The following is a 26067-nucleotide window of genomic DNA, read 5'->3' on the forward strand; positions in this document are numbered from 1 at the left end:
AAAACACCAGGATAATAATTTAACATTATTTATTCTGTATGTTTTGGTGTTTTTAAAACTGGTATGTTAAGTGAGCTTGTGATCACAATACTGTGATTCTGCTACAGGATTAAAATGGAGAATGGACTTGTTGGATTTACTTCATATACTGTTTTGTAAAGGGGAAAAAAGATTGCCTGTTTCAGTTTAGAAAATGATGCTGTGGATCAGTACTACACGTCTCTTCCTTATTGTAATTCACTGGTTCAGGATAATTATGGGGCAAAGCCACCTTTCTTAAGGGAAAAATGAGTTCCAGAAGATCTTAAATGTCTTAAAAACTCTATTTTAAGAAAAACACTACCTGAGGTAAGTCAATGAAAAAAAATTTGTATGACATACTGTTTCACATATACTAGAAAATTACATATTTCAGAATTATGTTGTAAAGACAGAGGAAGGAATAATTAAATTCATAAACCAATAGTTTGGAAAGCTGGTAGTTGTTTGATGCCTTTCCTTTCCACAACACTGTTTGCAAAGGAAGTGGATATTTTGAACTCAGCATAATCACAGAATTGCAAAATGGTTCTCTAAGTCTTAATTAATGAGTCTTTACTCACCTAGTTCCCCTTTAAAAATAGAAATTCTTGTTGACCTTTAAGGGGTGTGTGTGTGTGCGCATACGTGTATGTATATTTAAATCTAGGTATAGCCCCATAAACTACATGAATATTCTCCTGCGATGGGTAGGATATTCACCTCCCAGTATATGTATATTTTTAAATTAGATGGTTGTTACCTGGTTTACTGATTGGCTACGCAGCTTTGCTTACTAGTTATTTTGAAAAATGGTGCTTTGCATGTGGTTGGCACTTAGTAGACATTTGAACGAATGAATTGAAACATCTAATAAATCCTAAAATTCAGAGATCTTTCCTACATAGGTTGGTAGAAACTCTTGACTTCTCTAATTTAGTTGTCAGTTTGGCCCGAAGATCAAGCTAGTGATTTAGTAGCCATGGTTGGCTACTTGACCTACCTGGTATATAGATTTAAGAATTAAGACTTTTCATTAAAATAGTTGGGTTGGCTATACTGTTAATTGGCATTACATTTTAAAATTCGATTAAATGTTGGATATAGTGCACTGACATGATATTTCAACTCTTTTCTCCATAGTTGTGGCAATATATGATTATACAAAAGACAAGGATGATGAGCTATCATTTATGGAGGGTGCGATCATCTATGTAATAAAGAAGAACGATGATGGCTGGTATGAAGGAGTCTGCAATCGAGTGACTGGTCTGTTCCCTGGGAACTATGTTGAATCGATCATGCACTATACTGATTAAATCTTTGCTTTTAAAGTAGGTTCTTATTATCACTCAGTCATACTGTGGGACTATTACGGTTAACAGGATTGTCTTAAAATGTTTTAAAATGTGCCCATATGTTCAGGACATGCTGTTTTATTGGTATAATTGAATGTCTACCTGTAAGCATAAATGTCTGAGGCAGCTGGTGTATTGCTAAACAGCAATCTATACAAGAGGCTGTCTGTCACTGATTGTGCTTATATACTTACTTACACATTGTTAACTTCATGACCAGCCTAAATATTCTGGGGGTGTGGGGTATAACATTTCACAAATCATGACTCAGATTGTGCCATTACATGTTTCAGTGCAGCATGGTTACTAACGCTCTGTCAGACTAATATTAAAATCAGAAAACTTAAATGCTGGTGCTGGTCATACTTTTTGTTTAGACTCTCTCATTCTTGAAATATACTGTTTGTTTAAAGCATGCATACAAATTTATGTATTGAAATATACTTAACAAAATCCAAGATGCTTCCAATTTGTGTAATACTTACTTGGAGTACTCGTACTTAGGTCTCTTGAAACGAATTGAGTCTCTAAGATCTCCATGTGAAACAAAGACAATTGGGTTACCTGTAGTCTTGTCATTTGTACCGAAGTTTTTTAATGAGTGAATTTGCATTATAAATTTTGTCCATTCATAAATACGTAAGTGAACCAAAGGTTTTTGTCCTTTCCTTCACTGGTTTGCTTTAAAAAAATAATAAAAGATACTGAATTATGGCAGAATTATGGTTCTATTTTCTCAATATATTAACTTGGGAAAAAAATTTTAGCCTTTTCTCAACCTATCCCAACAGCAGTGGCTGATTTTTGTAGAATTTAAAATCTGAGATGGTTATTTACAAGTCAGTCTACTGAATTCCTTTTCTAAAGTAACTTTTTCAAAGCTAAGAAAATGTGTGGAAGTGCACATGCTGTAGGTAAAATTCTTAAGGATTGCTCTATCAGTCCTTTGGTTTTCCAGTGGACTGTGATATACTGGTTCAATGAAAGGAAATAATTATCTTTTACATATTTTTTTGGTAGAAGTGGATGCGATTGATTTTTGAATACGCACTGTTTAACCCATTACCTGGCACTAGCAACATAAAAAGATTTTAAAAATAAAATAATTGGGGAAAAAAGGTGCACCATGTATTAATCATTGAACAGGGATATACCTGACCAACAGATTTGTATTGTCTTTTGACATAACTGAAATGCAACACGTGCACTTTGTGTGTCTCCTCTTAACTTAAGGGAGGGTTAGAGGGATGTTTTCTCTTATCGTGTGCATACTGCCTAGGATGTTAAAGTAGAGCACTCACCTGTGGGTTTCTGTGTACTGAGGATTTGTTTGGATTTCAAATTACAGTTATGTACTGGGCATTACAGATAACAGCATAGTAAATGGTAAGACTAGTGCAAAACGTATATTTCTGAAAATTAAAGACCATTATTGTTACCAAATCAATGTGACTGTTGAATATGCATTTTGCCTTTGTTAATTTTAAACATGATTCCAGTATCACTATTGATCAGTTACCTTCTTCATTTTTTAGAGTGGACTGTTCTCTTAATTTTGTATATAACCTGTTGTCTAAATTTTATGTACAGTCTTTTATAATAAACCATTCTCCTATATGAAATTTTGGATACTGTTAAAATCTAACTAATGTGGATTGAAATGTAGACTTCAGTTTTATGATCTTTACTCCTATGGTGAAACAAGATAAACCATTTGAATTTTAACATTGATTATTTATTTGTGTAATGGCTTTACATGTGGATATTAACCGTGTAAACAATACCACATCTAACCGTCAAGTACCGCGATTAGAGTTTACAGGACTAGAATGACAGATTCAGATGGTTTAATGACATTTAAAAAGTTTTCTGAAAAACTTTGCCAATAAAAAAAGTCCCATTAATAAGGTGGAAATAATTTTTTAAAATGATTTTTTGGTTACCTGCACATGAAGCAAAGTATACTCCACAGAATTCTTTAGGCACAGTCTGGTAAAATAGCTGCCAGAAATAACAGAACGAGCTGTCATTTATCTCTTGTGAGCACGATTTCTGAAAGTTGTATGAGGGCGTCTCTTTCTGGGGATGGTCGAAGTTTACTGATCTCTCTCACTGCTTCACGGCAGTACCGCTGGGCGAGGTAGGTTGTCTGCTGCACACCATCGCTCTACGGGACACAGGACAAAATACAACAGAACAGATGCATGTCACCCACTGGGATCAGCTCTTAAATTCCTGCTATATGAGTTAAAACATACTTTTGAGATCCGGTAGTGAGGAGCCGAACTGTGTTTCAAATGTTCTCTCTCCAACTCACAGAGCTTCCTCCGCCCACTTCCTTTAGGCCCCTTTCTTAGACAGAAGCACGTTTTTATTCTATTAGCATGCCAAGCAGTGAACTCATTAATATCAAGTAACCTTCTATTTCCCTCTATTTTTCATTTAAGCATTAGAGTTTTTAAAAAGTTCTGCATATAAAATCTATACAGTAAAATTCCAAGTGAAAGTTAACACGCATACACGATAAATAAAAGTACAGAAGAGCTTACGATGAAAAGCAACAGTTCCCTTCTTCCAAAGGCACCAGTTTTATCTGTTGGCTTTAATGTTTCAATTCGTAATTTTAGTTGTTATCTATTGCCTTTCTGCTAAGAAAGACAAGGATTTAGCCCACCCATACTGTCTCCTAATTTGACCACTGCCTGCTATCTTTAGTTCTAATACAGATTACTGTTATCACATCATGTGGCATCGACTTCTGGCTTCATCTTTAAGATGAGGACACCAGTGCTCCTTCTCTTTCCTCTATGTTTACACTAGAGACTTGACTTGCATTCCATTCTGTACCCATGTTTTTATGTTGGTTCTTTCTAAAAGCTAAACACTAATAAAATAATTACATTTACTATTTCCATTATGTCAAAATGTTTACTGCAGAATCTAGACATGTACTGTGATTTTATTTCCTTCTCCATGGTTCCCTCTGTCATTCAAAACAGTATTTGTAGTATCATGGTTGAGAGACCTCTGGTTTTCTGAACCAAGTTACACAAAATATGACTCAAAATACGACATGTTTTAGTTTGCTTTGCCTTACCGTACGGAAGCTCACTTCTGAATATAATTGCCTCCTTCTCTTCGTTACTTAGACTGACTGCTTTGTAGCTCTGCCGTACAGCTGCCATCACAGGATGACTTTTCATTGAACTCCGGTTCATTCCACTGGTTCTAGTACCCATGTCTTTCTCTTTTTGGTGTTTCCACAGTTCTGTTGCACATCAGCAAATAACTTACCCAGAATCTGTATACTGGAAGTCAACTTTTTCGTTCTTTGTGTAACAGTGACATTGGCCTTCCTACTTAGTGGATGGTTTACTGGATACAGATTCTAGGTTGAAAGCGTTTCCTCATCATTTGGATGGCCTTGCTCACTGCCCTCTAGAGTCCAGGGTTTCGCTGCACCCTGAGCCAGTACTGAACTTTTCCTTTTGTAGGTGACCACCTTTTTTCTGATTTTTGTTTTTTCGAGTCTCTTCCTGAAATATTTGTTGCATGATTGTACTGATCCTGTTAAGAGCCTTTCGCATTTTCTTCTAGAAGCTGCTGTATTCATTTTGAAGACTTCTTCAATGTCACATTCCAACAGTTCTTCAGAGTTGGCTTTTCACATTCATTTAAAATTTCTTAGAGCTCGTTCTCATTCACTGTTTTTTAGAAAATATTATCCTGTTCTTGTTTGATGAATGCAGTATTTTTGAATCCCCCTATTATTTTTCCTGAGTCTGTTTAACTTGGTCTCACTCTTTCATTCAGTGAGCTTTAATCAACTATTTAGCAATCCTACTAAATAAACCCGACTTGTCCATTCATATTTAGTGAGGGAATAGGGGCTAGGAGCCCTGCGGCTGAACAGGCAGCTGGAGTTCACAGGTCTTTGGAACATTCCTGTGGACTTGTTGCCTAAGTGCACCTCTGCCCAGGCTTGCTGGAACTTCAGCGTGTGGTGTAAGAGCCACAGTTAATTTCCCTCTTTTCAGTCACACTTCTCACTTTAGCCGTCAGTAACATCATCATTTCTGAAGCCATGACCACTCCCAGGTATACTGCCTTCTTTATCAGCTCCTGCTGCCCTCACACTGAGTTTTTAATAGTACAGCCAAACTACCCTCTAAAAAGGTGGTAGCCATAGCACGTTATGATTAACCGTATAGAGAGTTAAGGGGTTTTGCTTTGTGGAAATTTTAAAAATCTGAAAGGTAATTACTTGGAATTCTTTCAGGTATTTGACTTAACGACAGATCTCAGACTACGACTGCTTACTAAAAATTGCTCACTCTCTCTCATTCATGAGACCTATTGGCTCCAAACGGCTCATTCACAACATACAGTGATCCAAACTGAAAATGTGCAAAAAGATCTGGCTTCCACAGAAAAGTTCTGAGGATATGTGGTGCTATATTTGAAATAAGCTTATAGCCCCTGAAGGTTAAAGTTTAATTTGCTATGTTGGTTTAAAATTTTTTCAAAGGTACCGTTCCTTTATTCGCACATTTACTGCAGTTATGTAGGATGGACGAGGAAAGCCCAGTTTCCTAGGGCTCGGACAGGAGGGGAGTCTGGTGACGGGAGGACAGCGGAGCTGCTGTGGTGGACGCGGGGGAGACTGGCTGCAAACCAACAGGCCTACCCCTGACTGCACGTGGGAACCCCTTAGAGTTCCCCAAAATGTTAGCGTCCAAGCCCCACCCAAGGCCAATTACATTAGAATGGGAAGACTTCTAGAAGAAAAATGCATAATATAACTTTTTCCTTCTCAGTTTCTGCCAAATCAAGAATTGATCAAACTTAGTCTGTGTCAAAAATTCGTTACGTTATTTGTTTAAAGAACTCTTCTGCCACACTGTACCTGCTGTTGCCTTTCTTCTTTTTGAAATCCTCTCACCTGTAATACGTATTGTCTCGCTCTGTCCACATCTCCTGGTGAACTGAACCGTCTCATTATCATAGCATTCATTTCTGGGAACTAACCAGAAAGAAAGAAAATCTATTTAATGCTCTTGGGAGAAATCAAATGTTCAAACACTAGTAGGTAAAAACAGGTAAAAAAAAATTCGCAAAAGTGAGTAAATGTTTAAGTGATGGGGGCGGGGGAGCAGTAAACTAGCGATTAAAAGCAGCAGAGCTAAGAGGACGCCCGTTTCCGGGTCCAGGGACGAGCTGGTGCACAAGAGGGACAGCCGTTGATCCATGTTCCCTCCACTGTTCTGTTGTATCCCTGGTCCAGGGCCGAGTCAGAGAGAGAGGAGGAGCAAGCATTCACCTCTAAAATCTCCTTACTGGCTTCTCTTATGGCTCTCAGCTTTAGGGGCCTACCGGGCCTCTCCCCCGAGGTTTCTAATTAAGTAGCGCTGGGGCCCGAGTGTGCACTTCTAACATGTCCCCAGATGCTTCTGGTCCTGTTGGTCTCTGCTGACAAATTAGAACCACTGGCCTAAGAAGAAGGTGGGCAATCTGTTTTTAGTTTGAAACTGAGTGACAACCGAAGGCTACCGAGGTCTTTGAGCAGAGGGCATCACAGGCAGAGCTCCGCGAGGCGGCCCGTGGAGGGGACGAGGGCAGCGCGGCTCGACACCGCCGGCCCTGGAGTCACGTGACCCTGCGCCATAGTTTGAAAAACTTTAGTCATTTCTAATATGCAGCCAAGGTTGAGAACCATCGGATTAGAGAGACAGAGGTAGAAGCAGCAGTCGGGTTGCTGTAGTAAATTCTAAAGACCAGTGGTAAGCTGATGGCAGTAAGAGGAAAATAGAAGACAGGTACAAGACGCATTGAAGACAAAATCTATGTTCTACAGTACTTGGCAGCAAGGTAGGAGAACTGTCACCATGATCGGACTTGGGAAGCCAGGACACTGTCTAGCCTGGAGCTCTAGTCCTGGTGCTGCCACAGCTGAGCCCCTCAGCCTGCTCATCTGTGTTAGGAAGGGGCTGAGCTACCTGATCAGAAATCTCTTAGTTCTACCAACTTCCGGGTCCATGAAATAAGAGGTTAAGAGGGGTCTGGTTCTGGCTGCGGCAGTGCTCACAGCAGCTGCCAGCGCTTCCCTGGCAGTGAGCCCGAGGGATGAAAGCAGTTGTGGTCCTGTAGCCACCGCCTCGGTATTAGTAATCCTAGAAGGAAAAATAGGGCAGAGAGAGAAAAGTCTCAACTAGATGATGGCAAATGAGGAATTAAGAATGTTCCTTTCAGAGCAAAGTACGTGTCCAGACAAAGCAGAGGCTGCTAGTAACATCCTTATGAAATTTACAGAGCCGGCAACTGGTTAGTTCTTAAATGAAAACCCGTAATTAGTTTTAGGTACTGGCCTTTTAAGAATAAAAATTGAAGTTTCATAGGAAACAAATCAGGAAAGCTCAATTCAATTTTACTGGTCAAAAGTCAAATCAAGTAGGCATTGGTCTTAGTTTCTTAATACCACATTTCAAACTTGGATTTCTATAAGGCCGTATATCCTCAAAGCTAATGTGATACTGTCCTGGGCATCTGGTAAAATTACCATTTTTAGGGTAGACGAGCTTTTTCTGCAGCACCAACAACAATGGTAAAATGTGCTGATTGGGCGGTTTCTCTGATTCCTTTTACTATAAAAAGCACTGAGAAAGCAAAATTTGAAAAAAACAATTTTTTTTCTTCATTGAGTGTGACTACATCCTTCCTCTGACACATGTAGTGTGTGCAATCTTAATGTGCAAGTATCAATATCAAACTCTTCCCTGAGGCACTCCCCTGTCCCCAGAATGTGTGAGAAGAAATAAGAAATGTTAACAGGCAGATGTGCTGAGAAATAAAGTTCCTGTTGGCCTAGGCTATGATTTTACGAGTAGGAAAATCATCCGTGGATGAATCAGAGTCCAACTGTGAAATCTGTCCATAAACTCACGACAAAGGCGATCAGTAAACTGTAGTGAGCTTGTTACTCGAGCAGAACTTGGGTGACTCTAAGGCCCCAACAGTCACAGCGAGCAGAAGCCCGTGCAGCTGGTGCGGGGCTGGTGCTGGTGACAGCAGTGGAAGCATGACTACAGGCTGACATTTAGGTCTGCTGACTGATCGCAGAAGGAAGGAGAGAGCTTTTAAAGGGTATCTGGGAACTAATGGAATCTCACCAAAAAAAGAAAACACTTCCATTTGGTTTCTGAAGATCTTGAAATCCAATCTCTATTCTTTAAAGGTTTACTTTAACATTAAGGTTTTTGTTTTTATAGACAGTATGTGTACACATATACCTGGAAGGACAGTCATCTCTGGGACCTCCCAGCAATCCAGAAGCTTTTCTTAAATACCCTGTTGTCAAGAAACCCCTTCAGAGAGAGGTCAAAAATAGTGAATTCCAGACAGAGGGACTTTCTATCAACAAACTCCAATTTCAAGACAACCCAGCATGCTAAATAGGGAAAGTGGTTTCCCAAGGCTGCTTGTCTTGGTCCAGTGAAACTCCATGTTCATAAGCAGAAAAGTTCAAAGACTAATTTATCTAATCTGCAAACGAAACTCACCTACCTATGGAGAAAGATGACAGACATCTTGCCACTACTCCACTAAACGGGCAGGTTAAGGACAAATACTGAAGGCCGACACTGAGACTCCTCTGAGTGTCGTCAGTGCCTTTTCAGTGCGGGATCAGCCAGTCCTCTGCTCTGGGCGGCCTCCCAGGGCTCAGGCCCATGGGGCACTTGCGCTGATCGCCACGAGCAGAGGCAGTAACACTGCAGCGTGTGGTGAAACGACTCTGGTCTTTGAAGACATGGAGTGTTTAATTGCCTGTTGTGCCGTTTACCAGAGGTTTCATTCTGGCCAAGTTTTGAGCATCACTTTCTTACTTGTAGAAGGCACATAATACCTACCACAAAAAGGAGTTGTGAGATCAGAGTTAACAAACAAAAGAATCCTTTGCAAATTATAAAAACAATGCATTTTCATTAAATGGAGATATGGCACGTTCTCATGTTATTTTGGGAACTTGTTTTACCCCAATCAATCTTAGCTCCAAAATCTTGACAAATTTCTGACCAAGAACCTAATTTTTGACAGTATAATCTGCTGTAGAGCCTAAACTTGATGTTATAGTTGAAAAGAACTTAGACGTATCTAACCTAACTTTTGGCCCATGTGCTGTGAGACAGAACAATCAGTCTGCTTAGGAAACAAGTCCTGTCCAGAGCCGCGTCGTGCTCGGCCTTATTTGTGTCCCTTTTCTAAGGCTGCACGATGTGCCTTGTAACTCCTTTTCCTGCTGCCTTCTGGACAGACAGGAAAAGCGCTGTCTGCTGAGGGTGAGTATGTGCCTTGTGATGCTGGGATTTCCCAGTGATACACACACAACTGTGGTTTGGGACACTGGAAGCTTTTGTTTGTTCCTTTTCCTTGCCTTTTTAAACCATCATTTTTTAATCTCTTGTAGGTAACTGACAAGTCAATCTGTAGGAGTGGTCCATTTCCCCGACTTTGCCCCTCCGTATCTGAACACAGAATTAGTCATACTCCTTTGTGTAGAGAAAAGCAAATGCATTTCTTTTGAAATATGTTCGTAGTGAAACACAATCAGAAGAGGCAAGCATTCTCAGTCATCTTAAAATTGAAGCAGGACTCAGCTGTTAACTTAGTATCACGGGGCTCATGACAATTATTTATACTTGTAAAGATTTCTATCAGCACAGCCCCCAAGGCTTTTTAGTAGATGCAGGCTTCTTCAGGGAAAGGTGCCTTCCTCAGGCATCCTGATAAGCCCAGGGCTGCAGCAGCTCAGTGCAGCCGGCCCAGCTTGTTTTCCTTATTCACATTTCCTCACCAGGGCCTGGGGAACAGACTCATGTCTGCAGCTGTGCACACGGCAGCCAGCGCCTTGTCTTCCGAATCTGAGGATGCCTTACGTTTACGTGGCTCATGAATCCTCTGCTCTTTTGTGGGTTAATGGTTAAAAAAAAAAAAAAAAAAAAAAAAGTCCCTCACTCATGCTTTAATGCACACGAGGGGATTTGACAGATTTTTGCCAGAACGCGGCACACGTATGAATACTCTTCTTGAGTTCTGGGTGGGCGAGTCAGTCTGTGTGGGAGAAAGGAGCCACTCCTAGCAGCCCTTGCACTTCTCACCTCTGCCTCAATGTCCTGAGAGGCTGCCCAGAGCCTGGTCATCAGCACCTCCATTCCCTGCCCTCGTTCCTGGGTTGACTGCTGTCCGCTACTGGGCCGCCCAAGGTAAGCGGCCCAGCCCCCAAGCATCAGCCTCCTCAGAGGGTCACCCTGTTTACGGCTCTATTAATAGTGACCAAAAGATGACCTCTCCTTTCTTGCACCAGCAACTGATCGAAAGCAAGGTTTCTGTAATATCAAAATGGAATCATCGAGGTCTATGGAAGACATGATTTATCTTTGTAAATTTTGAGAAAGAATAGAGGCAAAATCTTCGGAAGACTAAAAGTTACACAATTTTAGATCAAAGAGCTAATTTCTGATTTCGTGGCACAGCGATGACCACTTTACTGCTTTGCTCAATAACAAATTAAATACCACTAAGATGAAAATCTATTCAAAAGCTGTCCAAACACCAGCTAAGGCTCTACTTCTTTCAAAGAGCATCTGGCACAGCCAGAAGCAGCGTGGCCAGGGGCCAAAGCAGGTTCTGGAAACGTCTGCCTTGCAAGTCACCACAGCATCTCTGCAGCTTCTCCTCAGCTTTTCATCCGTATTAAGGAGAAGATAAAGGTAGCTTAACTTACTTCCTTAATTGACAGCCCCTCAACCTGGAGAAAGGAGGAATTATGTGGTTCTAGTGCATTCCACTGACTTCCTGACATTTTTGAGGCAATGGCTGAGGCTCTCTGAGAGCAGCAAACAGTCCCATTAAACTTCTAGAACTGGAGAATTTCTCATGCTTGGAGGCCTTCCTGTGCCTGTTTAAGGGGCTCTGAGGCACAGCCAACGTCCAGCCCTATCATCAAGATGTAGACACCATCCGCCTTGTCAGTGCCCAGGACACACGGAAAGAGTCACAATGCTTCCTTACATGCACACAGTGCTTAAGTTACATAGTACCTGCACGAACATCATCTCACTTAATCCTCACAATGACCTTAGGAGGAAGGCTGTCATCTTCTCAATGTTACAGATAAGGAAACGGACAGAGTTTAGATGTGGAATGACTGGCCTGGACACCTCAGTCCTGGAACTAGGATCAAATCTGGAGCTGTGGTCTCTTAGAAATGCTTTCCATCTCCTCATCTAACCTTCCCATCAGCCATGCCTGGAAGGTCCTGGTCCTGCAGGGCTTCTCAGCAATGTGTCCAAGGGAGTTCACAAAACCTACCTGCTAGGACTTCCCTGGTGGCACAGTGGTTAGGAATCTGCCTGCCAATTTAGGGGACACAGGTTCGAGCCCTGGTCCAGGAAGATCTCACATGCCGTGGAGAACTAAGCCCGTGAGCCACAACTACTGAGCCCGTGTATCACAACTACTGAAGCCCACGCGCCTAGAGCCCATGCTCCGCAACGAGAGAAGTCACCACAATAAGAAGCCCCCGGACCATAATAAAGAGTAGCCCTCCCTCGCCGCAACTAGAGAAAGCCTGCGCACACAGCAACGAAAACCCAATGCAGCCCAAAAAAACCTACCTGCTGACAAGCAAATAAGACGGGACCGGTGGCTAACCCGAGCTTCAGGTCGGCTGAGGTCGGCTTGCCCATCCGGTCAGAACACGAGGTGAAGTCCAGGACGTCATCTATTAGCTGGAAAGGGAGAAAGGGCTGTCACAAGCACCACACCAGTGTCCCCGCCACCCTGCCAGCTGGACCAACAGGCCACACTCTTACAAAGCAGCGGACCAACCTGAAAAGCGAGTCCCACGTTTTTTCCGTATTGATAGGCAATTTCATGTACCACTGGGTCAGGGCATCCCAGGACAGAGACCTGAAACAGAGGATCCTGAGATAGGCCGCTGGCAGGGCAGCAGCCCCGGAGGGGGAGTCATGCCTCCTTCCTCTTAGAAAAGAGGCAGTGAGGCTGGATTATGTGCAGTCAGGAGAGACTGCTATCAGGAGACCAAACACGTACAAAGTACCTGTGTTTCAAACGTTTGTAATGAAAGGATTTCAGCCTCAGATTGTTTTCTTAAACTTTAAGAAAACTCTCCTTTTCCCCCTTCTTTCACAGGATAAGCCATCTTTCCCACCGCTCAGAAAAAACTGAGTTACAACTAGACCAGTTCTGCTGGTCAGCCTTTTTGACATGCAAATGAAAGAGACTCCAGTATTTGAAATGCTGGCTTCCAGCACTCAGCAAACCTCGCCCAACTGTTGGCATTATTTTTATTTTTCTACCGACTTACCCTTGTTTTAGGGATAGATATCTAACCTGATCTAATTGTACACAGGATGTTGCCATGTTTATTTCTTATAATACTTTTTGGTGATTTCACTTAATTCTGAAATGCTATTATTTCTTGATGTGTCTGTAATAGCCTCAAGTCTCATGCCCCTGTTCCTATTGTTTCCATATTTCTCTCATTAGAAGTCATGTAACTGTATAAAAGCCTTTTTCCCCCTTTCCAGTGGGGGAGAAATAGGACTTCTAAGTCTTCTGTAAAACTACAAAAAACCCAGCTGGCACTGGCCACTCAGTGCGTTTCCCGCTGCTCTGCTAAGCATGCAAAGCAGGCCCGGCCACATTTCAGAGAACAGATGTGGTAAAAACCAGAATGGGGGGTGGGGGAGGAGAGGGACACTCCCCTACTGGAGAGGGAAGGTCTGTACTGACCCCCAGAGAGCCAGACGGCCTCTTCTGGCCCACAGGCACCACGTGACCTCTGTGTGTCACTGAGTCTTTCTGCGCTTCAGTTTCCTCATCTGTAAAACGGAGGCTCTTAAGTGCCTACTGCAGAGGGCTGCCGTGAGGAATACACGTGATGCTACCTGTAAACGCTCAGCACAGTGCCGGGCAGCTAGTTCTAACTCCGTATGCCTGCTGTGACTGTGAACAGTCCTCCTCCGCTCCACCGGACGCGCAAACAGGAGCCTGGAGAGTGTCCAGGCACCTCTGCTGCAGCCAGAGCACAGGACCTGCTTGGCCCTGAGAAGGTTTCTGATGACTGGATGAAGCCTGTGCCTGTATAATGTTTGGCCACACATCCTTGATAAAAAAGCGCACATCATAAAAGGCCAGGCGGCCCCTTACTTGAGTGAATAATAAACTCAACTGCTTTCACCAGCAAAGTCCTTACCACCGGCAGGCACTGACCCACAGGCTGTAGGGAGGGATCTATGAGACCACCCAGGAGACAGTGTAGAAATTTTGAAAGAAGAAATGCATCAAGTTGTCTGAGAGAATGAGTGCATGGCAAGGCTTGGGCAGCCTGGGATACGCTGAGCTCAGAACACAATGACACCCCCCTTCCAGGCAGAAATAACTCATAAAGCAATTCTGTAGACAGGGTAACGCTGTTTCCTCAACACAAAGCAGCATAGAAATGCAAACTTCCTTCCTGAGAAGTCAAAGATTTTTAAAAACTCCATTCTATTTCTAAACTCAAAGAATTAAAATTTATGGAGTATATATGATGAGCACTTTACATTATCTTAGTTAAATTTCACAACATCCCATAAATATTTCTTCTGCGGTTGATGACAGTAAAAGCTAACAATCACTGCGCACGCTCTATGCGCTGGGCGCTATTCTGATTTCTCCCATTTTAACTCACTGAGGAGGCAGCTGCTGAGACACAGAGGGCACCAGACATTGCAGGACAAGGAGACGGTGGAGTCAGGACTGAGCCCAGGAGGTCTCCTCCAGAGACTCTTCTTCATCACTCAGCTACACTGAGCTTCCAATGGGCCTCAAAGTCAAGGCTCAGACAGGCCAAGTCACGTGGCCCAGGACGCATGAAGCCTTGAGGTCTGCCTGTGCTGCCCGCTGCGGCTCACAGGTGCAGACACAGGAGCCCGCTACTCCTCAGCGGGCAGCTTCTGGCCCCCAGGCTGGGAAGGGACATTTCTGCTCGATGTCCAGCAGTGCAGAGCAAAGAGCACCCCTCACCCCTGCAGAGGCCTACTCCCTCGACCCAGGTGCGGACTGTCTGGATCTGTCCTACCCAACCAGGAAAGGCAGAAGCGATGCAACCCCCAAAACAGAAAACAAGCGTGCTGCTGGAAATGAATGCTTCTTGTCCTTAGCATCACAGAGATGCCTCACATCTTTCTGGAGAAGGGTGGAGAACAAAGAGCGATTCGGTAAAAGAAAGCAGAGCTCAGCTAACTGTTCTGTCTGAAGCAGGCCCGCAGCCAGGCCACGTGGTGCACACGTGTGTCTTTGGGGGGAAGGTCCACACCTTTCAGGAGACTCTCCTACACCTTGCCTCAAAAAGGTCAGAAAGTCCTGTTTACACCGGCAGGGGCACAGCACTTGACATTTATCAAGCATCTCTATCTTTAAAGGGTGTGTTTACACCACCATAAGAGTTAATATACGTACTGTGGTATTATTTATTAAAAATAATGGAGGGACTTCCCTGGTGGCGCAGTAGTTAAGAATCTGCCACCAATGCAGGGGACGTGGGTTCGATCCCTGGTCCAGGAAGATCCCACATGCCGCAGAGCAACTAAGCCCATGCACCACAACTACTGAGCCTGCGCTCTAGAGCCCACGAGCCACAGCTACTGAGCCCACGCGCCGCAACTACTGAAGCCCACGCGCCTAGAGCCTGTGCTCCACAACAAGAGAAGCCACCGCAATGAGAAGCCTGCGCACCACAACGAAGAGTAGCCCCTGCTCGCTGCAACTAGAGAAAGCCCACGCACAGCAACGAAGACCCAACGCAGCCAAAATAAATTATTTAAAAAATAACAATAATAAATAAAAATAATGGAGATTATTGGAGCTCCACCATTACATAAAAAATATCAAAACAGGTTGTTGTCAGAAACCAATGGAAAATATTGTGAGAAAACATTTTCAACATAGTTATCACAGATGATGGGCTAATATTCTTAATATATAAAGATCTCTTTAAAACTGAGAGGGAAAAAAGACCAACCACCCATTAGAAAAATGGGCAAAAGACATGAGTAGACAATTCACAAAAATTAAAGACATAAAAACGGCCCTTACGGATCTTAAAAGGAGTTCCACTTCACTCAGGAGAGATGAAAATTAAAACCCCACTGTAATACCATTTCTCATCTATCAGACGGTCAAATATTAAAGTCTGAGGCCACATTCAGTTAGTGTTGCTGTACGGAAACAGGCAAGACCCGCCCCTAAACTGCTGGTGGAAATGCATACGCACAGCCCTCATGGAGGGACGTTTGATAGATTCTAACAAAACCACACACACCGTTACTTTAAAACAGAGCCCAAAGGCACACCTCTAACAACACAAAAATACATCTGCACAAGCTTAGTCACTGCAGTGCTATTTGTAGTTACATCAGAAATCGGGATGTCCGTATATAGGAATGCTGAGTAAACCATGCCATATCCACACGGTGGGATACGATGCAGCTGTTTAAAAAGAGGAAGAGTCTACAAATCGGCATGGACTGACATCCACTGTATACTGTTAACTGCAGAAAGCAAATGCAAAAGCAACACAGAAAGCAGTAGAGTATAATACTGATTTTTGTTGTAAGAAAGAAGGGGAAATAACATGCATGTATGTGCTCATTTGTGTAAAAAGAAACACAGGAAGGAGGAAGTAGACACTAAGGAGACTGGTGACTTACAGGGTGGGTGGAAAGGATCGGGTACGGCCAGGGTGAAAGGGATGAGCGGGCAGTCACCTCTTGTACACTTGACTTCCGGAGCCACGTTAATGCTTCACACGCTAGAAACAACAATCACCTCGAAACCAAAGCACAAAATCAGTCAGAATGGAAGGGAATCCCTAAAATGGAATAAAAAGGAACCGAACCATATTTCAAATAATAAAACCACTGCAGCGAGACAGGGAGAAAGGTAAATTTTGAACACAGAACTGTGACAATGTTATCCTCAAGCTAAAGACAAAAGGAACTATAAATACTGAACTACTAGGTTTTTTCATAGAGATATGAGCCATCAACTTTTAACCCCGTATGGTATATTCTAGGATTGAGCAAATAAATATGTTGCAGAGAATGGGGTCCACGTTTCTTACTTTGGGGGAAGGAAGTTACAAGTATGGAAAGGCAGAATGTTGGTATAAATCATGAAACCTATAGTATGATAAAAATATGACACCTCAGGGGTTTGAATAAACACAGATGGATAGAGAAAGACATAGCTATACACATATCCACATACAGAGATTATACACACACAAATTCCCTAGCTCTGTCCACTGGGAGAGCCTAGGAGCAACGATACCCAGTGTCCAGGTCTTGATTTCTAAATACCATTCTCCACCAAAAGGAACCAGCACCCCTTGGAGAAATGATGGATCCCAGCGCTGGGGAGGACAAGACAAGCTTGGAACATCTCCTGCCAGAAATTAAGGAAGTACTGAAAGAATGACAGGGACAGATTAATAGGACACAGGAGTCAGGTTAAAGGGCCTTTCCCATTGGCCAAATACGGGACAACTGAGCATTAAAATAACAGTAATGGTTACAATCCATAGACTAAAATAGAACCCAAGAGTCCATACAGATGAGCTCTTCCTTAGAATAAAATACCAAGTCTACCGCAGAAGTGACGTGCAGGAGGAATGATGGAATGAGCTCTTCCTTAGAATAAAATACCAAGTCTACCGCAGAAGTGACGTGCAGGAGGAATGATGGAATGAGCTCTTCCTTAGAATAAAATACCAAGTCTACTGCAGAAGTGGTGTGCAGGAGAAATGATGGAATGAGCTCTTCCTTAGAATAAAATACCAAGTCTACCGCAGAAGTGACGTGCAGGAGGAATGATGGAATGAGCTCTTCCTTAGAATAAAATACCAAGTCTACCGCAGAATTGACGTGCAGGAGGAATGATGGAATGAGCTCTTCCTTAGAATAAAATACCAAGTCTACCGCAGAAGTGACGTGCAGGAGGAATGATGGAATGAGCTCTTCCTTAGAATAGAATACCAAGTCTACTGCAGAATTGACGTGCAGGAGGAATGATGGAATGAAACCGTCATTTGGCAACTGTCTCAGGAAAGAATCACAAATAGACGTTAAAAGCAGAGTCAGAGTTTGATATGAAACAGAACCATTTACATAATCTCAAAATACTTCCCCCAAATAGGGAAAAACAGTCAACTTAAATGGAAGAACCTGGTAGACATGACGTTAATCAAGTGATCAAAATGAACGGACCGGTCACAGGACAAAGGGCCATGGTGCACCCGGCCTCCCCATGTGGTGGCCTGAAGGGGCAGCACTGCTTCTGTTGTACCTGCCCCAAATTCACAAGCTTGGGCCTCACCTTGAGAAACACCAGCCAAACCAACCTGAGGGGCTCAACAACATAACCGGCCTGGACTCTTCAAGATATCAAGGTTATACAAGGGCAAAGAAAGACTGAGGAACTGTTCCAGGTTAGAAGAGACTGAAGATTCAGGACAGAGAGAGGAGCAAGATGGCGGAGCAGGAAGACGTGGCGCTCACCTCCCCCCACAAACACATAAAAATACACTGACATGTGGAACAATTCTCACAGGAAACCAACTGCAAACTGGCAGAAGATTTCATATACAACTAAAGCTACAAAAAAAGATCTCTATGTAACTGCATAGGCCGAAAAAAAAAAGGCATCAGGATGAAACTGGTGCCCCTGGGAGGGATGGTGAAGGAGGAGAGGTCCACAAAGGCAGGCCCTCACCCTGGGGAGCCCCCCGTCTGCTGGGAGGTCCACTGGGACAGACAGAGGGGCTGGAGGGGCTGGACTCTGCTCGTGAGGAGTGCATGTGTGCGGGCTTACCAGCAGTCACAGCCAAAACGGGCACTGACACCTGCCACCTCATCGCACTTCCCAGTCCAAAACGCACGCCAGACGGGGCTACTAGTATAAACAGCAGCTAGGCACTGAATCTCAGAAGGACGGAGTGGACGGGTCCTGGAGAGGACCTGGTCTAGTTGCATGGAGACAGCCGGGAGGGCCTGGTGCATGGTCCAGGCCGAACCTCAGAGCCCACTGTCTGCGTGCACATAGCGGGGCTGGGTCCGTCAGTGGTGGACTTGGTATGCAGACTTAGTGCACACACCGGGTGATGCCACAGAAATGCTCGTCTTGGGCGGACAGCCCCTGGGGAGGAGTATGCAGCAATTCATTCCCCAGCAGCTATGCTCTGGTTTGCCGCCCCACACCGCAGCTTGGAGCTGGTTCTGGGGCCAACAGGTCCTGGGAGAGGCAGATCAAGTCCCAGGCAGCAGCACAGCCACCTGCAGCCACAATGCCCCAGCCCTTAGCACCAGCCCACTCCACACCACAGCCTAGCACTAGGTCTGGGAAAAACACAACAGAGAAAGGGACATGACCTTGGGCTGCTTCTGGGCAGAGGTGCAGATGCCTGCACTGGTGGCGCATAGTTTCATGGTGGCCACATGGGCCTCACCTGCTTCAGCACTCACCTCCTTTGGAACAGAGCACACTCTCAAGGGCAACAGAGCCTTACTGAACCCAACCCTTAGGGCACCTACTCCAACACCTGGGGAGCAGACCTTGCCCCTGACAGGGCTGTGACAGCCACAGAGCAAAGAGGAGGTCCTGCCCAACTTCCAGTGCAGGCTCTGGTCACCACAACACCAATCACACCCCTTATCAAGGGGATAATAGCCAGCACACTCTGAGGAAAGACACGGCTGGCATCCACACCAAACACAGGCCTCACACCAAAAATACTGGACTCACAGTCTACATAAAAGCACCCCTTGAAGACCACAGTAGACAACTGATTCTCCTAAATTCGTAGAAACAGAGAAAGTTAAGTGAAATTGAAAAAGCAGAGGAATTACTCCCAAAAGAACAAGAGAAATACCCTGAAAAAACAACCAATAAAACAGAGCTCACCAGTCTACTAGACCTGAGTTCAAAAAGGAGGTAATAAGAATGCTAAAGGAGTTAAGAAAAACTATTGAAAGAAATGCAGATCACCGTAACAAGGAACTAGAAACTGTAAAGAGGGACCAATCAAAATTAGACACATCATTTATCAAGATAAAAAACAATCTAGAAGCAGACTAAATGACACAGAACAAATATGTGATCTGGAAGACAGAATAATGGATATCACCCAATCAGAACAGCACACAGAAAGACAAATGAAAAAAAATGAAAGCAACATACGAGATCTATGGGATAATATAAAGCGTGCCAACCTATGCATAATAGGGGTTTCCTGAAGGAGAAGAGAGAGAGAAGGGGACCAAAAATGCATTTCAAAAAATTATGGCTGAAAACTTCCCAAACCTAAAGAAGGAAATAGATAGCCATGTACAGGAAACACAAATAATCCCAAACAAGATGAACCCAAACAGACCTACAACAAAACATATCACAATTAAAATGGCAAAAGTTAAAGCTAAAGAGAGAATTCTGAAGGCAGCAAGAGAAAAACAGAGTCAGTTACAAGGGAACCCCCATATAAGGCTATCAGCTGATTTCTCTGCAGAATCTCTGCAGGCCAGAAGGGAGTGACATGATATATTCAAAGTCCTGAGAGGGAAAACCCACAATCTAGGGTACTTTAATCAGCAAGATTATCATTTAGAATAGAAGGAGAGAGAATGAATTTTTCAGACAAGCAAAAACTAAAAGAGCTCATCAATACTAAACCTACCCTAAAAGAAATATTAAAAGGCTTTCTCTAAATAGAAAAGAAGCAAGAATCTATAGGAAAGAGAAAAACACAATAGGAAAGGCAAATATATAAAAGGACTGAAGATCACTTAAATAAGACAGCACACAGATTAAAAAACAATCAAAAAATTCTGTAAAAGTGATTATAACTACAATTAACAGCAAAACGATGAACATGAAGATGTAAAATAGGACATCAAAATCACAAAATGTGGGAGACAGGAGCGAAAAAATATAGCTCTTTCAGAATGTATTTGAACCTATCAGTCTAAAGTAAGTAGATACTGTTATGAGTCTACATACTTGAACACCAGGGTAACCACAAATCAAAAACATACAACAGATTCACAAAAACCAAAAAAGAAAGGAACTCAAGCATAATACAAAAGAAAACCATGAAACCACAAAAGGAAAAACAAAAAGAAGAAATTATCAAACAAGAACTACAAAATCGGGCTTCCCTGATGGCGCAGTGGTTGAGAGTCTGCCTGCCGATGCAGGGGACACGGGTTCGTGCCCCGGTCCGGGAAGATCCCACATGCCGCGGAGCGGCTGGGCCCGTGAGCCATGGCCGCTGAGCCTGCGCGTCCGGAGCCTGTGCTCCGCAATGGGAGAGGCCACAGCAGTGAGAGGCCCACATAGCGCAAAAAAAAAAAAAAAAAAAAAAAAAAAAGAACTACAAAATCAACTGGAAAACAAGGTTTAAAATGGTACTAAATACATACTTGTCAATAATTACTTTAAATGTCAAATGGACTAAATGCTCCAATCAAGACACAGAATGGCAGAATGGATAAAAACAAAAAAACCCCAAAAACCTACAATATACTGCCTACAAGGGACCCACTTCAGAGCGAAAGACACACAGATTCAAAATGAGGGGATGAAAAAAGACATTTCATACAAATGGGAAGGACAAGAAAGAAGGCATAGCAATATTCAAATTAAAACAGGCTTTAAAACAAAGTGCATAAAGAAAGACAAAGAAGGACATTATACAACAATAAAGGGATCAATACAAGAGGATATTACAGTTGCTAACATATATCCACCCTATATAAGAGCACCTAAATACATAAAACAAATACTAACAGACATAAAGGGAGAAACTGACAGGAATACAATAATAGTAGGAGACTTTAACACCCCAATGACATCAATGGACAGATCTTCCAGACAGAAAATCAATGAGGCAACAGAGGTCCTAAATCACACAACAGACCAGTTGAACTTAATTGATATCTACAGGACACTGCATCTAAAAAAACCCAGAATACACATTCTTCTCAAGCATGCATGGAACATTCTCTAGGAACAGACCACATACCAGGACACAAGATAAGCCTCAACAAACTTAAGAGGACAGAAATTATTTCAAGCATCTTTTCTGGCCACAACATTATGAAACTAGAAATCAACCACAGAAAGAAAAAGGGGGAATAAAATGAACACATGGAGACTAAACAACATGCTACTGAAAAACCAATGGGCCAATGATGAAATCAAAGAGGAAATCGGAAAATACCTCAAGACAAACAAAAATGAAAAGACAACCTTACAAAAATCTACAGGATGCAACAAAAGCAGTTCTTAGAGGGAAGTTCATAGTGATACAGGCCTTCCTCAAGAAATAAGAAAAATCTCAAACTAAACTACCACCTAAAATAATTAGAAAAAGAACAAACAAAACCCAAAGTCAGCAGAAGAAAAGAAATATAAAGATCAGAGAAGAAAAAAATAAAATAGAGATTAAAATATCAATAGGAACTTCCCTGGTGGCACAGTGGTTAAGAATCCACCTACTGGGCTTCCCTGGTGGCGCAGTGGTTGAGAGCCCGCCTGCCGATGCAGGGGACACGGGTTCGTGCCCTGGTCTGGGAAGATCCCACATGCTGCGGAGCGGCTAGGCCCATGAGCCATGGCCGCTGAGCCTGCGCGTCCGGGGCCTGTGCTCCACAACTGGAGAGGCCACAACAGTGAGAGGCCCGTGTACCACCAAAAAAAAAAAGAAAAAAGAAAAAAAAGAATCCACCTACCAATGCAGGGGACATGGGTTCGAGCCCCGGTCTGGGAAGATCCCACATGCTATGAAGCAACTAAGCCTGTGCTCCAGAACTACTGAGCCTGTGCTCTAGAGCCCGCGAGCCACAACTCCTGAGCCTGCGTGCCACAACTATTGAAGCCCACGAGCCTAGAGTCCGTGCTCCGCAACAAGTGAAGCCACCATAATGAAAAGTCCATGCACTGCAACGAAGAGTGGCTCCTGCTCACCACAACTAGAGAAAGCCCACAGAGCAACGAAGACCCAATGCAGCCAAAAATAAATAAATAAAAAATTTTATTTTTTTAAAAAATCAATAAAACCATGAGCTGGTTTTTTGAAAAGATAAACAATATCAACAAGCCTCTAGCCAGGAATCACCAAGAAGAAAAGAGAGGACCCAAATAAACAAAATAAGAAATGAAAGAAGAGAAGTTATAACCGATATCACAAAAATACTAAAAATCATAAGAAAATACTATGAACAGTTATGCCAACAAATTGGACAACACAGAAGAAATGGACAAGTTTCTAGAAGCATACAGCCTGCCATAACTAAGTTAAGACAAAACAGATAATTTGAACAGTCCAATCACTAGAAGTGAAATAGAATTTGTAGTAAAAAAAAAAAAAAAAAACTCCCTGCAAACAAAAGTCAAGGACTGGATTGCTTCATTGAGGAATTCAACCAAACATACAAAGAAGAACTTAACACCTATCCTTCTCAAACTATTCCAAAAGACTAAAGAGAAGGGAACACTCCCAAAGTCATTCTATGAAACCACCATCATCCTTACACCAAAACCAGACAAAGACATAATAAAAAAAGAAAATTACAGACCAATATCTTTTTTTTTTTTTGGGGGGGGGTGGTACGTGGGCCTCTCACTGTTGTGGCCTCTCCCATTGCTGAGCACAGGCTCCAGACGCGCAGGCTCAGCGGCCACGGCTCACGGGCCTAGCCGCTCTGCAGCATGTGGGATCTTCCCAGACTGGGGCACAAACCTGTGTCCCCTGCATCGGCAGGCGGACTCTCAGCCACTGCGCCACCAGGGAAGCCCCAGACCAATATCTTTGATGAATATAGATGCAAAAATCCTCAACAAATATTACAAACCAAATCCAATAATACATAAAAAAGATTATATACCACAATCAAGTTGGATTCATTCCAGGGTTGCAAAGATGGTTCAACATATGCAAATTAATCGATATGATACATCACATTAACAAAAGAAAAGACAAAAACCACATGATCACCTCAATAAATGCAGAAAAAGCATTTGATAAAATTCAACATCCATTCATGATAAAAACTCTCACCAACTGGATACAGAGGGAACATATCTAAACATAATGAAAGCCATTTACATCAAACCCACAGCCAACATAACGCTCAATGGTGAAAAGCTGCAAGCCTTCCCACTAAATTCAGGAACTTGACAGGGATGCCCACTCTCACCACTTCTTTTCAACATAGTATTGGAAGTCCTAGCCACAGCAATCAGGCAAGAAAAAATATAATAAAAGGTATCCAATTTGGAAGAGAAGAGGTAAAACTGTCTCTATTTGCAGATGACATGATACTCTATATAGAGAATGCTAAAGACTCTACATAAAAACTATTAGAACTAATAAATGAATTCAGCATAGTAGCAGGATACAAGATTAATAAAAAGACATCTGTTGCATTTCTTTACACTAACAATGAAATATCAGAAAAAGTAAAAACAAAACAGAACAGAACAAAACAAAAACTCATTTCAAATCACATCAAAAAGAAAAAAAACACCCAAACCAACTTAGGAATAAACTTAACCAAGGAGGTGAAAAATCAATACATTGAAAACTATATAACATTGATAAAGGAAACAGAAGATGATTCAAAGAAATGGAAACGTATCCCAGTCTCGAATTGAAAGAATTAATATTGTTAAAATGGCCACGCTATCCAAAGCAAGCTACAAATGTAATACAATCCCTATCAAAATACCCATGACATTTTTCACAGAACTGGAACAACTAATCCTAAGATTTACATGGAACCACAAAAGACCCAGAACTGCCAAAGCAATCCTGAGGAAAAAGAACAAAGCTGGAGGCATAACCCTTCCAGACTTCAGACAATACTACTACAAAGCTACAGTAGCAAAACAACATGGTATTGGCACAAAAACAGATAGATCAACGGAACAGGATAGAGAAGCCAGAAGTAAACGCACACACCTATGGTCAGTTGATCTACAACAAAGGAAGCAAGAATATACAATGGAGAAAAGGTAGTCTCTTCAACAAATGGTGATGAGAAAGCTGGACAGCTACATGTATATCAAGGAAATTAGAACACTCCCTCACACCATATACAAACATAAACTCAAAATAGTTTAAAGACCTAAATATAAGACATGACACCATAAAACTCCTAGAACATAGGCAAAAAATTCTTAGACATAAATCACAGCAATATTTTCTTAGATGAGTCTCCCAAAGCAAAAGAAATAAAAGCAAAAGTAAACAAATGAGACTTAATCAAACTTAAAAGTTTTTGCACAGTACTGTAAGGGAAATCATCAACAAAAAGAAAAGACAACTATGGACTGGAAGAAAATATTTGCAAATGATGTGACCATTAAGGGGTCAATATCCAAAATATACAAAGAGCTCACACAACTCAGTATCAAAAAAGCAAACAACCCAATCAAAAAATGAGCAGAAGACCTAAATAGACATTTCTCCAAAGAAGACACAGAGATCACCAACAGGCACATGAAAAGATGCTCAACATCACTAATTAGAGAAATGCAAATCAAAACCACAATGAGGTATCACCTCACACCAGTTAGAATGGGCATCATCAGAAAATCTACAAATAAATGCTGGAGAGGGTGTGGAGAAAAGGGAACTGTTGGTGGGAATGTTAACTGGTGAGGCCACTATGGAAACAGTACGGAGGTTCCTTAAAAAACTAAAATAGAGCTACCATATGATCCAGCAATCCCACTCTGGGCGTATATCCAGAAAAGATGAAAACTCTATTTCAAAAAGATACATGTACGCCAATGTTCATAGCAGCACTATTACAATAGCCAAGGCATGGAAGCAACCCAAGTGCCCATCAAGAGACAATCAGTTTAAGAAAATGTGGTGTATATATATACAGTGGAATATTACTCAGCCACAAAAAAGAATGAAATATTGCCATTTGCATGGACCTAGAGAATATTATACTAAGTGAAGTAAGTCAGAGAAAGACAAATATATGATATCGCTTATATGTGAAACCTAAAAATCAATACAAATCAATCTATATACAAAACAGAAACAGACTCACAGATATAGAAAACAAACTTATGTTTACCACAGGGTGCAGGGATAAATTAGGAGTATGGGATTAACAAATACAAACTACTATAAGTAAAACAGATGAGCAACAGGATTTACTGTACAGCACAGGGAATTATATGCAATATCTTATAATAACCTATGGTGGAAATAATCTGATACAGATATTACTGAATCACTTTGCTGTACACCTGAAACTAACACAACTATACTACAAATGAACTATAATTCAATTAAAAAAAAAAAAGAAGGGCTTCCCTGGTGGCGCAGTGGCTGAGAGTCTGCCTGCCGATGCAGAGGACACAGGTTTGTGCCCCGGTCTGGGAGGATCCCACGTGCCGCGGAGCGGCTGGGCCCGTGGGCCATGGCCGCTGGGCCTGCGTGTCCGGAGCCTGTGCTCCACGGCGGGAAAGGCCACAGCAGTGAGAGGCCCACGTACCGCAAAAAACAAAAACAAAAAAAAAAAAAAAAGGAAAAAAGAAAAAAAAAGATTCTTGA

The 26067-nt window shown here is 42.3% G+C and overlaps 2 protein-coding genes across 16 annotated transcripts in view; one reads left to right on the forward strand and one right to left on the reverse strand.

Moving 5' to 3' along the window:
* Positions 1 to 3193, forward strand: part of ABI1 (abl interactor 1) — a 103293-nt gene extending 100100 nt beyond the window's left edge. For 11 of the 12 annotated variants that reach the window (XM_060006084.1, XM_060006085.1, XM_060006074.1 and 8 more), the window contains one exon: positions 1162 to 3028. In XM_060006084.1, the coding sequence (XP_059862067.1) occupies positions 1162 to 1337 (176 nt within the window). In that variant the 3' untranslated portion in view covers positions 1338 to 3028. Of the gene's footprint in view, positions 1 to 1161 lie in introns of all 12 variants that reach the window. The other variant, XM_060006083.1, reaches the window with a different exon arrangement.
* Positions 3194 to 3233: 40 nt separating this feature from the next.
* Positions 3234 to 26067, reverse strand: part of PDSS1 (decaprenyl diphosphate synthase subunit 1) — a 47286-nt gene continuing 24452 nt past the window's right edge. Inside the window, exons 8-11 of one of the 4 annotated variants that reach the window (XM_060006087.1) lie at positions 12261 to 12341; positions 12047 to 12160; positions 6319 to 6399; positions 3234 to 3543 (exon numbers count right to left, since the gene is read on the reverse strand). In XM_060006087.1, the coding sequence (XP_059862070.1) occupies positions 3403 to 3543; positions 6319 to 6399; positions 12047 to 12160; positions 12261 to 12341 (417 nt within the window). In that variant the 3' untranslated portion in view covers positions 3234 to 3402. Of the gene's footprint in view, positions 3544 to 6318; positions 6400 to 12046; positions 12179 to 12260; positions 12342 to 26067 lie in introns of those variants that run through there. The other 3 variants (XM_060006086.1, XM_060006088.1, XR_009518490.1) reach the window with 3 other exon arrangements.

This window comes from Delphinus delphis, chromosome 2, assembly GCF_949987515.2.
Source record: "Delphinus delphis chromosome 2, mDelDel1.2, whole genome shotgun sequence".
NCBI lineage: Eukaryota > Metazoa > Chordata > Mammalia > Artiodactyla > Delphinidae > Delphinus > Delphinus delphis.